The sequence below is a fragment of the Corylus avellana genome, chromosome 2 (genome assembly GCF_965113065.1).
Source record: "Corylus avellana chromosome 2, dhCorAvel1.hap1.2, whole genome shotgun sequence".
Lineage (NCBI taxonomy): Eukaryota > Viridiplantae > Streptophyta > Magnoliopsida > Fagales > Betulaceae > Corylus > Corylus avellana.
The window spans coordinates 19,238,204-19,255,663 of record NC_142491.1 but is presented as its reverse complement, the minus strand read 5'-3'; the positions used below and the strand labels follow the sequence as shown (position 1 = coordinate 19,255,663).

General features: G+C 36.7%; 1 protein-coding gene across 1 annotated transcript; it reads right to left on the bottom strand.

The window, feature by feature from the left end:
- Window positions 1–8,195: 8,195 nt before the first annotated feature.
- Window positions 8,196–15,516, bottom strand: LOC132167387 (Putative adipose-regulatory protein (Seipin)). The gene is made up of 2 exons (XM_059578347.2): window positions 14,533–15,516; window positions 8,196–8,981 (listed from the first exon to the last, which is right to left on the bottom strand). The coding sequence occupies exons 1-2, from the start codon at window positions 15,256–15,258 to the stop codon at window positions 8,304–8,306; spliced, it is 1,404 nt and encodes a 467-aa protein (XP_059434330.2). The 5' UTR covers window positions 15,259–15,516; the 3' UTR covers window positions 8,196–8,303.
- Window positions 15,517–17,460: the final 1,944 nt, after the last annotated feature.

Below are 17,460 nucleotides of genomic sequence, written 5' to 3'. Positions count from 1 at the left end.
GGGACAGAGAAGGCCACTTGAGAAACAGAAGTACTCACCGGCTTAGATTCCGACAACAAAGCAGCCTTTGAAGAAGACCCATCAACGGCAGTCCCAATATTCTCGCCCGAAACGCGCACCGACTCAGGAGGCTCATCGTCCGAGAACACAAGCGCACCCAATCGAACCTCAAGCACCGGCGACGAAGAAGACTCCGGACCCACAGTAGGCGGAGGAGACTCCAGGGCAAGGATAGGGCCTTCCCTACCCTGTAAGGGCCTATCCCAATCCATCAACTGCAACCTTACAAGAAGACTTAAGATGCCTAGATCTTTTGGACTTTAGGGGAAACCCAAGCCCAAATCCTTATAGCCTGTCTACGCCTTGCGAAAACCGTTAAAATGCCCAGCGGAATTGGGCATTAGAGAAGGGCCAAGCCCGATACCCTTAAAGCCATCCAGATTTTTTAAAACAGCCCTAACCCGTTTTCTAAAGGGAATTCCTTCAAAACCCTGCTAGAAGGCCTTCAAACAACCCAACAAGAACCCGGCCCATCTCTAAATGAAAAAACCCTAGTAGATGTTTGACACTTCTCTTGACAGAAGTATCCCTCATCTTCTTCGAAGAACCAGCCACCAGCAAAGAACATTCCAGTTCAAAACAATCCACCGCGAGCCGCTGATCAACCCCACCATTCCCCATTCACCTTAAATTGCACATCATGGATTATTTCATGAATGTATCTTCAATTACTTGCCATAGGTTTGACTCTTATTTTGCTTGCAACTCTAATTGATAATAAGTCTTTCCAAAAATTTGTTCAATTCCCATAGAGTTCAAGCTTTTAAGGTTTTTGTTAGAATTTCCTCCACCATTATTCAGCATATGTAGTGTAGTCTAGGGGACGATGATCAATATATCTACATGAGATGCTTGAACCTTTGGAACCAATTACCTTAAAAAACAGGAACCAAACATGCCTGATATCTTTTTGGTAGAAAGCGTTGCAGAAGTAGTGATACGATTTAGCTAGGTAAGGAACTCTTCTTGATGGGTTTATCAACTTTTAAAAATAATCATACTTATAATTGAGCCAATTCCTTAGTAGTCTGACCTGTAGGACAGACACATCTCATAGATGTTGCCAAGCTGACATTGAACAACATAAAGAAATATTAGAATGCAGTGAAAAGATTAAAATCTATGTTTTATATATGGGCGGAAAAGTTTAGGGTAAAGATTTGGTTTAATGCTCCAAAGGATTGGAAAGGGGAATTAGAGAATCTACGGTTCAGTTTTTGGGCTATGTCTTGTATCTTTGGAGGAAATTAAGTCTTTTATTTTTCAACACCCGTTTGTTTATCCTTTGGTGATTAGTTATTATAAATTTATTTTTGGGTTAATAACTTTTTTGGTACCTAAGTTTTGAAATTTTTTAATTTTCACTCCTAGATTTTAAAACATGACTAATTTAGTACCTCAGATTTTGAAAAAGACCGAATCACCGCCTCAAGTTTGAAAATTTTCACATGCAGCATCCTTGCCTAATAAGGTGTTGAGGGGATCTGCTCTTTGAGGAGCTGGGTTGGGCGGGATGAAGCTTGGAGTCTATGAGTGTGTGATGCTTTTCAAGAGTGATTGAAGTATTGAGCAAATAAAACTAGTGCTGACTCCTTTTCACATGTTGACACGCTAAATGAAAGAAAATGAATGTCTGTCCATTGGAGGAGCTGGATTTTATTTGCGATTGAAGTTTGAATTGATAGAATGTCATAGAGAAAGGAAAACCTAAGTTTATTACTACTCAATTATTTAAAGAAGCTACTCTTCCAAGTTGTTAAGCAATTACTTATTGATGGATAACATGTAAAAGCATATGCACTTCATTTCCCCTTTGAATTGTGGGATAAGCTGATTAACCAATTCCTTAATAATGTGATACTTCTAAAAAAAAAAAAAAACAAAAGACACTTGATTTATAGAAAATAATATTAACATAGGACTATAAGAACACAAGGAAAACATCTAGCATTTTCCATATTAATATATTATTTGATTTACTTATTTGATGCTATCAATTTTTTTTAAGACTTATTTCAAGAATGAAATTGTGGAGATTTTAAGTTTGTAAGAGAATATAACGATATTAATGTATTTCTTAATTACTTATTTATCATAATTTGGGGCCTTAATTGAATAATATTGATTATAATTAAGGCCTTAAATATATTTTTTTCATAAAACAAATCTTCATTCCTTTGTCCACTATTAGGGTAAAGTACACAAACTCCTTTAAACTATTACTCAATTGACAATGTCCTCAAACTTTCAATTGTGACAATGCTCCCGCCCCCCTCCCCCTCCCCCGGCCCCCCTCCCAAACTATCAAAATATTGTCAATATCTCTCCAATGTTAGCAAAAAAATAAAAATGCCCATATATATTTCTCAATAAGACAAAAATACCCCTATAAATTCATCTTCATTCTTTTGTCCACTATTAGGGTAAAGTACACAAACTCCTTCAAATTACTACTCAATTGACAATGTCCCCAAACTTTCAATTGTGACAATGCTCCCCCCCCCCCCCCCCTCCTCCCGCCCTCCTCCCAAACTATCAAAATATTGTCAATATCTCTCTAATGCTAGCAAAAAGATAAAAATGCACATATATATTTCTCAATAAGACAAAAATACCCCTGTAAATTCAAAAAATAATAATAATTTTTTTAATATATATACAAAAAATTTCACTTTTTATAACAAAAAAAAAAAAATCTAAATTTTATAATATTTGTCTTATAAAAAGGATTTTTTTTTATTATTATTTTAAATTTGCCACCCTTTGGAATTTTTTTTTTCTTTAGTTTTAGGTTTTTTCTAGAAGTTTTATGTATTTTTTGTTTTTATTTTACTAAGGGTAGTTTCGTTATTGGGGGGAACATTGACAATTTTAGATAGTTTGGGGAGACACTGTCACTTTTTTTTTTTCCTAATTGAAATGGAAAAAAAGGTTACAGGGCGGATCTTTCATATTCTTGATCCGAATGGAAGAGAATGGGGGATCCAGTGGGAATGCTACCAAACACATCATGGATAACGGCCTATTTAGCTAACGAATGTGCACTAAAATTGGTATATCTAGAAATTTTCAAAGCATTCCAGCTTTGAAAGGAAGAGAGCACAAGAGAAATATCAGAAACAAATGAGAAAAAATGCCAAGAAGAGAATAAATGAGGCTAATTCACAACAAGAACCACCAGGAGAGCATCCCCTTCCAAAGCAAAAACACCACACCCAGTAGAAGACGCCAGATGAGAGGCCAAAACAGCAAAAGTGGCTTCTCCTAAGAGCACGCACATTAGTGGAGTGGAGTTTTTGCATAGCTGCAAAAATAATATTCCATGAATAATCACTAATAACCGCAACAGCCACCGCAAAATTGTCTCGTATTGCAACATCAAAATTCCCTATTAAGCATCCAATCTGTGGAGGGAGCCATAGAGAGGAAAGAGCACCAACATGCCAAGCTGAGAGATGGGACTCCAAATTGATCTTAATCAGCAAAATTGTCTTGGATCAGGTTGCAACGCCTCATGAATCAGCCTAGTCGTAGACAGCCAAATAAAATCCAAATTGAGAGTCGCAAAAAGTTGAAATTTTCTAATATCAGCCTTAGGAATAGCAAGTATACTGGAGGGATAAATAATGGCAAGAACCCAATCCTTAATAGGCCTAGATGAGAAAGAAGAAATCATGAGAGGCCAAGGAGAGCTCCTCCAAAGAATTCTGGCCAGATCACACTCCAAAAAAATGTGGCACAAGGTCTCAATTGGACCCTTGCAAAAGGGACACACCCAAGCATTGAGCTTTTAGAAACCACAAATCTATCAATTTACCAATTGAAAATAAAGAAAATTACACTTCAATTGTGACAATGTCCTCCCAAACTACCAAAAATTGTTAATGTTTCCCCCAATGATGAAACTACCTCCAATATTTATATATTTGAAAGATAAGTGCTACATCCTACACTTCCCAAATTTTTTCTACATAATATGGTCGATGTTGAGACAGTTTGCCGGCCACATAATCGTAACACCCTAAAAATAAAGGCATGCTCTAGGGGAACCAATAGTAGTACACAAAGGAGGGATCACAATAATGAAAAACATACTTAACTACTGTTTTTGCATTAATTTCTCATATCCTTACAAGAAAAAAAGTGGTTACATTGATACTTGAATGGACTCAGTCTAGTTCCCTCGATATCCTGTAAAAACAATATCCTATTTACTAGAGGAAAAACCTAAAAGAAAAAATCCCCTTTCTCTATCTATGCTTTGTCATTTTATTCCCCATCCACTGTTCATCGTTCTTGAGATCAGGGCCCTATCTTTCCCTTAAGGAATTGGCATGAGCATTCTTGGGATTGTATGGTCTTCTCTAAGGTAGGTCTGTTGTTCGTATCATTGGGAATGGTTTCCACGGTGGTAATAAAGAGTAATGGCCTGGATTCGACCAGATTCTACCATGAAATGATTGGTTCTTTCCTTGAATGGATGTCTACTTTTGCATAGATTCATTCAATGCATGATAAGGCTCATCTCACTCGAATAGTCAAAAAAATATCATTATTAGGAAATAGGTATAATCTACTTCGATTGGCACGGATCATCTGTCTAACCTCTAGATGTAGTACAATCCATCTTCCCTATGTATGGACTATCAAATCTCTTAAGCATAACTCATCTTTGGTTAGTACGAATCATCTACCTAAATTACACTAACCTAGGGTGTACAACGATTAGTCTTCCCTAGGCATGGCCTATCAAACCCTCTTGATTATGTGTTTATTAAAACTATTGCATAACCATCATTCTTATAATCACAAAAAATAAAAATAATTAATTTCAATCAAGATAAAAAGTTTTCTAAGACAAGATAAGATTTCTATCAAGATTGAATATAAACATGAAAATCTATTCTCTTAGTTATACAACCATCATGCATATAGAAAAAATCCTAAATTAAAATACAATCAAACCATTGTTACTTGAAAATGACTACATCAACACCTATTACGGATTTAGTTGCTCATGGTGGTGTTGGAATGGTCTTCTGCCATGATCATCTTCTATTTAACTCTTCAAGCCCCCAAGAAGATATTTGTGTGAAATTTCTCTAAACTAAGCACCCCCCCCCCCCCCCCCCCCCCACCTCTTGAAAAGTTTATGACGTATTTATAGGGTTTAAAATAAACCTTAGGAGCCCTTGGAGTCCCAGAAACTCTGAATTTTTGTCCCCTAATCGAATTAGGAGAACTTATTTCCATATCAATTCTGTGTTTCTACCTAGCAGGTAGATGCGAGTGCACTCGATCCCAATTGGTGTGCTCGAGCGCTGATGCACTCGAGCTCAAAATGTACTGCTCAAGCGCATGTGCGCTTGAGCGCATGTCTGCTCAAGCCTAAGGAGGAATGTGCTCGAGCGTAGGTGTGCTCGAGCCTAAGAATGCTGAGCTCAATCCCAAAAACTACAATAGCTCCGTAAAGTGTATTTTAAGCTCAAAACCAATGAAATTTCTTGTTTATTTTTTAAAAACCTGAAAACACTAAAACAACACAAAATCAAATAGATTAACAATACTAAGGAATTAATATATACGAGTTTAGGGGCTTGAATGTATAATATTCAACGCTTATCATAAAGTTATACACTTAACACCCAGATGTTAGGAAAGAGGAAATAAATTTTTCTAATAATCTGTTTGTTAAGTGGGGTTATATACTTAGCATCCCGAAGCTATAAGAGAGATAAAATACTAAAAATAGTAGCAACACAGTGTTTAAATGTGGGTATACGTTTAGATATATGAAATTATGAAAATGTGATAAACAAACATGTTAATGTGTGAAATATGCATGTGATATAATATGTACCAATTTATGTTTAAGTGAATTTTCCATTAATTTTCTATAAACTCATTATATGTGGTAAAAAACATTCCAATGAAAAAAAATATGTGAAATTCTATATGTCTTATTAATTAAACTTGTAAACTAAAAAATATATGAAATTCTATAAGTTTTATTAAACTTCTATGCTTAGTTTACAAAACGACTATAATTTTAGAAATATACATTTTTGGAAAACCCTATGGAGGTAGTTGTTTTAGTAAATGCAAGTTAGAGAGATTTGAAAAGAAAAAAAGTGGTTCACGTTACAGTCGTATGTTCAAAATGTTTATGCTTGATGAGTCGTGAACCTACATATCCACCTATAAAATTATGATTAAAGTATTTCTCTTCAAATGACTATTGTTATGCAGCAGTGTTCATGCGATAGTGCACGGTTATCATGTTGAACACATCATTAATACGCGGTCACAAATTCCTGAAATTTTTGTAGTGTTACAGTACCTATTTCTCACATATATATGTGAATTCTCTGTCACGTCTTACCATGAGAACTTGTGTCCTTCGTTGGTTTAGTTGCAAGCCTTGTTGTCTTCGTAGCCGTTGATCCATTAGATTAATGTGAGTGCTAGGCTTGACTTCCTGACCTATCAACAACTAAAGCCCAAATTCAATAAAAAGTTTTCATACTACCCTCAAGAACAAAGCTTGCTCTGTCTTAAAGTTGGGTTTCAAAAAATGATTCATCACTCATATAAAAGTTTTGGCGTACTTAACAATTCAACTAGCATAACTATTCATTCATAAATCACCCCATGTATTTTAAAAGCCGTCTTCCTTTCATTACTAAGACAAATCCTTACACTGAGAACCGACACAAATCATGTGAATGTCGGCAATTGTGTTCAAATGATACAAGAAGGAAGCAAGCGTGAATGTTTTAATTTCCGATCCCCTCTCCTTCGATGGATCCAGCCCCCTATGCGCCCCTCCTCCGCTCTCACCAGCTCTCCAGCTGCCAGTAGACACTGGCCGCTTATCTCTCCGACACCTTGGCGCTACTCCGCCTTGCCCTCCACTGAAGTTGCTGATTTTTGGGTTTTATTGTTGTTTTTATTGCTTTATGTCCTTCTGTTACTTGTTGTGGTACTTTTTGATTCTTCTTAGTTCTTATGTTGTTGTGTGTTGCTTTTGTGGTTATGAGAGGTCTTTCCTTTGCCGTTGTGGTTATTAGGTTTCCTAATAGTAAAATTTTTCATGCTGTCATCAAGTGTCTTTCATCTGGTGAAGCCCATGCTGCACATCAAGCTGCTCAAGATTACTTTAATTTTTCTGTTTTGGTTCATTATTTGCCTTATTTGTAGTGCACTTTTATGTGCACATTATGTAGTTTGATGGGCCGCTTTCAACTTTCAGGTTCAGAAGCATTCCCAACTACTATCTCCTTCTTTACTCCTTTCAGATCTAAAATGAAAATGACTCTTCCTATGTTCCCTTTTCCTTATTTGCTTTTTTAAAAAAAATAAAAAATAAAAAAAGGCTTGAATTTTTTATTGTGCCATACAGGAAGCCTATATGAATGATGATTATTTAGTATTTTAGAGAGGGAGCAATATGGGATCGAAAAAATCAATGTATTGAAAGACATTAGGCAAGCGAATATTTAAATACCCAAAATAACAAGATAAAGTCATTTGTTCCAATGCGATTCCTTCTTTTCTTTTTTTTTCTTTTTATGGTAGGATTGAAAGGAAATGTGTAGCTCGTGTTTTCAATATAAGACTTAAGAACATGTTTGAAATTGCATTTAAAAATTAGAGTTTTTAAGTCAAAAAGTGTTTTTTTTTTTGACAAAAACTTCATTTTTAAGCTTTTATTAAAATTGCGTTTTGACCATTTTTAAATTTTTTGAACCCTTAAAAAAACTTTTAATTTTTTTTTGCCAAACGAATACCTTTTTCTTCAAACGGATTTTTTGAATGTTAAACTCATTTTTAGGCCCCTCAAATGCAATCTCAAACAGGCCCTAAATATATTAAATGTCTAAAGCTTGTTTATTTGTTTTTTTGGAAACAATTTTCTTTCTAAAGACACTTGAAAAAAAGATATGAAAAGGTCGTGCCAATACATTTTTCTTACTAAAGAGACTTTTCTAACTATGAACTTGATGGATAAAGTTTCGAAAAAATATTTTTTTATTTCCTTTTAGTTGACGTACCACACCAATTGAAGTTCTCAACAAACTATATACAGGGATGACCTTTTTTCCCTACTTTTAAATTTTAAATAAAGCAGAGTGATTATGCAACTCATATTATGATATTAGTTAATTTCACACACACACACACACATGTTTCTCACTAAAACGAAAAGTACATGTTTCTGATAATTAAGCACATGTTTCTCCTTAACACACTGATTCAGAGTCCCCAATATCTTCAATAACCGTACTAGTGTCTTCCCTTGTCACACTAATGCTCGATGTGGATGAGCCAATAGTTTCTAGCATTGCCTCCTGAAGGTAGATCGCCTTTCTTTTGCTTCTGCTTCTACTTCGTTTCCATCTTCTCAACAACTCTGAGACCTCTCTTTCCTCTCTAGCTTCTATTTCTGCTTCTACAGGCTCTTCAATTATCAATGCTCTCTCATTGTGGTCACTCAAATTTGCCGTTGTCATCGGGAAGATGAGTGGTTTACAGCAACACAAAAGAAGTATGAGGAGCATAATGTATATATGTAGAGACGTCCATACATATAATGTCCATTTCCAATTGTGCACCAATTGTTTTGTCCATGGTAGCTGAGAGTGGATGAAGAGTTGAGCTTCATACAACTGTGGTGGTGATGAAGTTCCAGCCCTTGGAACCAAAATTACTCTTATAGCTTCTGTTCTATGCCTCCCTTCCTTGTGCTTTAATATTTCTATGCTTATTTTTTGAGTCTCGCTAGAAATTCCAACAAGAAGAGGGACGCTCATAAGAAATGTACGAGCAAATCGAATTGGGAAGCTTCTATACTGCAACATGCATGGATGGCTAGATTTTGCTATCACATTTCCATTGACCGATAAGAGCTCTGCAGACAACTAATAAAACAAATTCCGGATAAACAATATGAATAATTTCTTTTGTCGCAAACTGACCTACCAAATTATTTTTCTATCACTCCAATGTGAATTTATTTAGTACGTGTTTCTCATCACTCAGAAACCTATCAGGGGATAACATTAATTAACAAACTATCAACTAGCTCTAGAAGACAAGAACAATTAAAGATATATATAGCATAATTACACATCAAGATAATGTGAGATCAAGAGGATTCTACCACAACTAGATCTGTACAATCTGAAAGACCCACTAAATTAATGACTATAGTTTTTGAAAATGTAAATTTAAAAAAGTGGTGCTACATGCTTTCAACAAATAATAGTTTATTAATTACAAATTCTACAAAATTCCAGCTCTCATGACAATGCAAGATTGGATCAGGTTGTTTGTAAAAACGAATTTTCATTTAAAATTTTGGCCAAACTAAAAGAAAACATGCCCCTTGACAACTTTGGATAGGATTTTATATTTTGGTTAGTTAGGTCGGATTCTAACGTGATATTCCTTCTTTGTGCCAACCATAGTTTTCCAAATCATACAACGAACATAATCAATCCCATAAAATCAAGAGCATCTTACTCTAAAATACAATCCTAGGATTCTATAGCAAGCCGGCAAAATGCAAGTCAACTGCATGAAGCAGTAATTAAATGTTAAATAACAACTGTAGTACATAAAATTTATATGGTTATCCATAAACCAAATTGATCATTCTGAAGTATAGAAAAAAATGGGTAATTCTTTGAGTGTGTTAATTGGATGTAGTGCTGGTGTTGATTGAAATATTCTCATGAACTATGATCCTATCGTACTTCTTTTATAAAGTGGAGGAAAATGATAGAGAGGAGACGATGCAAATCTCTGAGAATCATGCGAAAGAAAAGAGCCACTCTAACATTTCTTGCATTGGACAATAAAACCTATAAAGAACCACAAAAACTCCATGATTAGATTCTTTGAAGCTTAGAGAATGCTCCACGTACGGCATGCTACAAGCATCCTATACTCAAGATATTGTATGCTTTGAGATATATAGAAGTAACTTAAAACAATTTTATTCTTCATGTCTGTGGCTATAGTCTATATGCAATGTATATTTAGCAGTAGCATATTTACTTCTCTATTAGGAAGAAAAAAATGGTCATAAAGATCACAAGGAAAGTGGACAAAGCTGTACCCTCCTTTAGACATTGGTGGCTTGGATACAATAGTACCTTAAGCCAAGTTGAGTTAAAAGATCTTTTATACGACTATGTCTGCCTTTAATGAATTTTGGCACATTAGAATGTGGGGGAAGGCAGAATTATTGATTTTTATTTCTTCCTTAATTAGGGCAGCTGTTGGTTAGACCAAGCAAGGGCATGTGCTAAAACTCGCCCCTCGGTGACCATGCTGGATAAACCCAAGAAAATCTCGTAGATATAGAGCTCCAATTGGGAGCTGTTTTGATCCTAAACTAATTATTCTAGCCTTCAGTTTTGAAACTATTTGGAGATTAACTTACCTGATGAAAGTTGGTGTTTGGAATGCAACTGAAACTCTTTATGGAGATCAGACTCGTAGTAACATAATGAACTATAACAAAATTCTTTCTTAAGATTTCTTTGCTTGTATAGCCTCAAGGAGACACCTATTCGTGATGTGAATATTCTTCCATCCTATATGTATATAGTAAGCCTTCCAAACAGAATACCCTACAAAGTCCAGATGTGTCAACAAAGCCTTTTGGAACTAAGTACCATTTGAACTAAAGCTCATTGCCACCCGAATATATTTCTCATTAAAAAGCCTTTCAGCAGGATTGCTATGCTGCATATTATCAAAAAGCACATATGCTTTGCGTTTTTCTTTTCAATATGAGTACTTTTGCCACTTCCATACATTAAACTAGGAAGCCACTATAAAATGTCTTGCATATATAGTTTGCCACTACACCAATTTTTCTAAGTACTTTGCATGGTTTTTGCCTATTCTATGTTATCATGACTTGCGTAGTCGAGCTTTTTAAACCAATTTCTCTGAACCAGGAACTAGTATAATAACTAAAACAAATAGAAAAGGGTAGAGAGTGGGAGAGAAATGCAAAGAAACTAAAATCAGCATAGATTCAATAATGTTATGACAATTGGCGTGTTTGGAACCCTTCAACTGTCTATTAAGAGATGAATTTTGATTCCAAAATTTCATCTATGATAAAATAATATATAGGCATGAGCAAAATAGAGAAAAAGAAAAGAAGATCTGAGTTGGTTTAGCCTTAGAGGCTTAAATCTGCTGTTATAATTTACCAAATAAGGATACATTGTTGTTGTATTGATTTGTCTATAATTGTATTACAATGGTGGTATTTATAGAGTACAATGGGACACGCGGTGTGATAAGAAAGGAAAAAAAAAAAAACAAGGAGTTCTTAGTATTATGATAATTAGTACAAACAAATATGGAAAACAAAATCATATGAATTTTAACATCTTTTTTTTGTTTTTTTTGGTGCGTGGGATTTTTTTTAACTAAGTTGACTTGACGAGTTGACCGGTCATAACTCGATTGGGTTGACACGCTAGTGACTCAAGTTGACTCAAAGGTTGATTTGGTTGGGTTGAGTTGGAAGTAGACTTGTCCACCAGAGTGAGGCGGAAAATGGCAAGATAGCCAGAGACGATGAATATTGTTCCAAAAGAATTAGAGACAAAGGCCAAAGTAGGCAAATGTGGTTGTCAAAGGTCGTGAAGACAATGGCCGAAGGTGGTGGAGACGGTGACTTATTTGGTTGAGGCCGTGGCCAGTGGTGAGAATGCAATAATGGGCTTGGTAAAAATTGAAGACCACATGCTGAGGGCCAAATTGGGTTTAGACCAAATTGAAAACCATGGGATTAAAAACTAGGCTTGGATCAGCATGAAGACCAATGGCCAAAAATATGGATCGAGTCATGGGTTGAGATTAATTAGGATAATCCGAGAGTTCAATGAACGGGTATGATGTGCATGTGGCACGTGAGCGAGTGAGAAGAAGTGAGTGTAGGGTGTAAGCAAGCAGATCTATGCTAAGCATCAACGACTCTTCGTCTTTCTTCTGATTTTTCAAAAAAAAATGTTGTTTGTTTTGTTCCACGCGTCATGTGTGTCACGAAGTCGTTTCTTTAATATTAAATCCTATCTGTTGAAATTTTTAACTATAGATGTCCAGTTATTTTAATAACAGCGTGCCGGATCCGGAAGGGGATGAGGAGACTGATAAAGACCACAAAAACGTGGCCTAATACCATGATAAAATAATGAATAAAATAAAGAATAGGCAGAAGCAAAAACAAATACAAGATAATAGATTTGAGGTGGTTCTCACCTAATTAGAGGCTTACATTCCACCATTATAATGCACATTAATGTTGTCGTATTAACTTGTCTATAATCATGTTTAGGATATAATGGCATTTATAGAGTAGATGGGATAGGTGGATTTTAATACTTTTCCTATATTCAAACATGGGATTCGGCTTCAGTGCGGTAGTTTAAAACTACCACACATCAGCTGTGAAAATAATGGAGGGTTGAGATTGTTTTGAGTATTATTTTAAACCAAACTATGTCATTTTGGTGAAATCTAGGAACTCAATGAACCAAACGTCTGAATCAAACGTTTTCTTCCTTACGCCGTTTAAAGAGGAAGTGGGAAAGTCTGTTTAATCTCACTCTCTAACTCTTCACTCTTTAGATTCTCTCTCTCACTCTCTCTATCTCTAAAGAATAGCGACTACCGACTGGTGTAGCGGAGAGACCCATAGTTCGGGTGTTGAACATCCTTCAAACCGCAACAGCCCGACTTCCTCACATAAATGGGGCTGGGATACTCTTTGTCGATTATTGTTAAAAGAAGACTCCAACCCAGCAGTCCATCATTCCTCAATGCAAGCTAATGTGGAGAATTTCTGCATGTCGGCCACTCTCCCTGTTTTCCTACTACTTTTCACTACGTTTCATGTCCTTAATTTATTACTTGTTTCCTGCAATGTTTATTGTAAAGCAGCCCACAATTTACTCCTTGTTTCCTGCAATGCTTATTGTAAAGCAACCCACATGCTTCTTATCTTATTTCTTGCATTTCTGTAAAGGTAGTGTATTGTTTATTCTTTGTTTTATTGTAAAAGTTGTCCTCCTCCCTTGTATTTCTCACGAGCCATTGGCTGTATATAAATGAAAGACTTTGCTGTTTTTGGTTAAGTTGTAACCAAAACAGTTTATCATATTTTCAATTATGCCACCAGTGCGCCACTACCATGTATTCGCCGTCTATGATTGTTGCCTCTACCTTCTACTGCGAGTCTGCGAACTAAACAAAAGTCATGACTGGGTCAAAACTCTTTACAAGAAGACTGGTTATACCAAACGAGAACTCAATTCTTGTGCTCAAACTCTTGTACGATTAGCTAAGATGATTGCGCATGGAATGCCCAAAATAAAGATTTTGAGAAATACTTGGATTTTGCATGGGATGCGGTTGCTCTAATAACTTTTTTTTTTTTTTTTTATTAAGTAATAAGAGGTTTTATTAAAGAAAAAAGAGCTAATAACTTCTTGTTTTTGTTTCTCGAAAATCTTGTTGGTTCCTTATTGTGAGGATTTTACCATGTACAAATTTTGTTCAAAGTTGATATTTCAAGCATATTGGTTACATAGTGAATTTTTTGTAACGATGTTTTTCTTTTGTCAAATCTTGTAACCAAGATATATGCAATATCTGTTACTTGCTGTTTTGCGAAGGCTCTAGCCTCTAGTTTGATAATCTGGCACTACTTTGTTCTTTTTCCTTGAAAAATATTTTATGAACAACACGTATCCATGCCCACTGCATCTAAGCAACTACCCACTTTGCTCTTATCCTCTATTCACCCCTGTGACTCAACTAAAACAGAGACCACCTCCTCATCAATTTTTTCATGTTCTGGTCCTATAATTCCCTTATGCTTGGTAACATGCTCCACTTTGATTAGTTAATCAAAGTATTTCGGATTGGTTACTTGCCCTGCTTACTCTATCAGGAGATTTCTATCTTCTTTTGCTCTTACCACCCATAAGAAGTTGCTGCTAGCTTGCCTTAGGGCCCCTACCATTTTTGTGAGGAAATGGGGCTGCTTGGGTTTTAAGAATGTTTGACACCCAAAAAATGTAGGTATCTCCGTCACACCCACTGCTATTCTTCAGAGAGAAAGAGAGAGGATCTTAAAGAGTGAAAAGTACTTTAGAGGGGGAGATTAAATAGACTTTCCCACTTCCTCCTTAAACTGCGTAAGGAAGAAAACGTTTGATTCAGACATTTGGTTCAAATACTCATTGAGTATTTGAGTTCCTAGATTTCACCGAAATACCCAAAACAATGTCAACCTTCCATTATTTCACAGCAGATTTCAGGACCAGCTTAATTATAAATTAAACCGACATCTAAAACCATGAAACTAAAGAAAAAGTCAATAAATGAAGTAAAACTTGAATTAACATGATTAGACTCCAAAGAAACAGGCATACATACCTGAAACACCCCAATCTCCCTGTTGAAGTCAGAATCAGGCATCAAAAGCGCCAAAGAAACATGAAATGTGTGGCCAATTGGAACACCCATCGACTGCTTCCACCTGCTGTTTCTTTCAACCCCAGCATGATAACCAAAATAAAAGACAGCCGTAGGATAAGCCTCCGTGTAATCAAAATACAACCTCTCCCTCACAAAGACAGGGTGGTCCACCCACAGTTGCACCAACCCAACACCCACCACAATAGCTAGAACCAACACCGTCATCAAAATCATGCACGCGTATGCAGCTCCGAGGAACCCAAAACTCAGCTTCTTTAACAAGAGGATGCTACCATGGCTGATGGTGGACGGCACTTTCAGGACGGCGGATTCCACAGTCTGTTGCGCTTCCTCGGCGCGGTGGTAGGACTCGTGGACAATGGAGAGAAGATAAACGACGGGGGAGAAGAGAGAGACCAAGCAGTTGTAGATCAAGTCTGCTTGGAGGGATATTAGTTTTGTGAAGCATTCTAATGGATTTGGCATCAGAAAGTGGACTTCTTTCCAGTCCTCCATATTTGGCTGCGGCGGTGGTGATGAATGGGTGCGGCTGCGGCTGTGGGGTGTGGCTTCATGAGAGACGGGCAGAGAGGTTGAGTGGTAGAGATTTACATGTGTCTTCTGCATGGGATGGGGGAGGTGGGACGTGGTGACTATGCTGTGTGAAGAGATGACATGTGTCATGGCATCTTCTGTGCGGATGTTCACCGTTTGTGCCCACACTGTCCACACATATCAGCTTGGAACAAAAATAGATAAAAAAAAATACCGAATGCAACTAGATTATACCCCCCAAGTGTTGAAACCCAAGGTAAGAAACTGATTTTTCCCCATTCTCACTCAGTTTTCTCGCCCAAACATAATACCCATTCTTTCTCATTTCTCATTCTTTCTCCAACATATCAGCTCACCGCCGCCAACCAGCGCACCGCCGCCCATGGCGGAATATGTCTTGTAATAGTATATTAGAATTGTTATTAAATAAAGTAATTATATATTATTATTCTTATTAGGAAAATACGAGACTTGCTCATAAAGTAATATCTCTAGTAGGAAATATGGGATTTGTCTCCCATTAGAATTATATTTTCTATTTATATGTATTTCTATTTCTGCTATGTAATAGTCTATTAGGAGGCCTAAGATTCCTCGAATTATCTTACTACAAATCTATCGTTCTTGTTGATTATTATCCCCAGAAGTTTCGAAGAATGTTTGGCAGAATTTCGCCGCCTTATCAAGGAGTGGAGGGATGAAATTGCTGCCCGTCAAGAGCAGCAATTAATATCACTCTCGTCGCCACCAAAAAATCCATCAAATAAACAACCAACAAATGAAATCACAGCCCCACCACCGATGGCCACAACACCGCCCAAGACCAACCAAACATCCATAGAACCACCAAAATTCTTACAAAAAACCACCATGTCACTGCCGGCAATCCAAACACACAAAACCCAATCAGAAAAACACACCATCGGTCCCCAAACAACCACATCCAGGCCAAACCCCGCCGCCAGCCCCACCATATATCCGTTGTCTCTAATCAAACCACCACAGACCCGGCCACTCCACCAGGAAGAGCCACCAGATGCTGCTACTGTTCAAGAAAATCGTCGGCAGCAGTACTGCAAAACCAGTCCACTGATCAAACTGCACTGCCAATGTCAACAAACAGCACACTGGCGTCCAACCAAACCGCCAACATCCCAACGGCATCGTTTCACTGCCGATCTCCGAAGAGGCGCTCTCAACCCACGCCGTCATCCCCACCATGTTGATGGTCTGCACTAGGCCTTTACGCCCCTGGGTTTCGATCTTGTTCCTATGGTGTGAGAGAGACACAACTAATGAAATTCGTTTTTTGGCTCTCTTGTGATTGGATCGGAAATAAGAGAAAGAAGCATGTCTTCTTTGGATTCAGAAAAAGACGAAAAAAGAAAAGAAAAGGGAAGTATCTGAGATGGCCTTTTAAAGTTGAGGGGAAAAAGAAAATTGATGGAGGCTTCCACTGTCGCTCTAAAATCCAGTTTGCAAGCCTATTTTGTCTCCTTCAAGAAATAACATTTCCACGTCAGCATGCCATTAGTGAAAGAATTTTTAGGACCTTGAGGACAAGGTCCAATTTAAAGGGAATGGAGTGTTAGGGGTCTATGACCTAATAATAGTATATTAGAATTGTTATTAAATAAAGTAATTATATTTTATTATTCTTATTAGGAAAATACGAGACTTACTCATAAAGCAATATCTCTAGTAAGAAATATGGGATTTGTTTCCCATTAAAATTATATTTTCTATTTATATGTATTTATATTTTTGCCATGTAATAGTCTATATAAACTTAAGAGTTATCAATAAAATATATGAGAAGTTTAATATTCAATTCTAATAGTTGTTTTAGGAGGTTTAGGGTTCCTCGAACTACCTTAAAATTAGGAGGCCCAGAATTCTTCGAATTATCCTACTACAAATCTATTATTTTTGTTGATTATTCATCCCTCGTTACGGAAGCCCGTAACAGAATACGCCGCCACTGCCTAGTGAGAGCCCCACCCGCACCGCTCAGAAAAATCCATCATTTTTTGGTTGCTCCAATCCATTGGTAGTCTCATTGATGGAGACTACTCCTCTGACGAGTTGTCGGGTTTTTTATTGTTTCATTTTGTTGCTTGTACATCAATTTGTGGCCCAACAGAGGATTGAAAGAAATAATATTTGACATGGGAATAATCCACTTTCAGAAGAGAAGATCAAACCGATAAATAGAAAGAACCCAAAAAAAAAAGAAAAAAAAAAAAAAAGAGAGAGAGAGAGAACGACAGGGGAACAATGGAGACGGAGAGTTAGAGAATATTACTTACCGGTGGAGCAGCTGAACCTTGT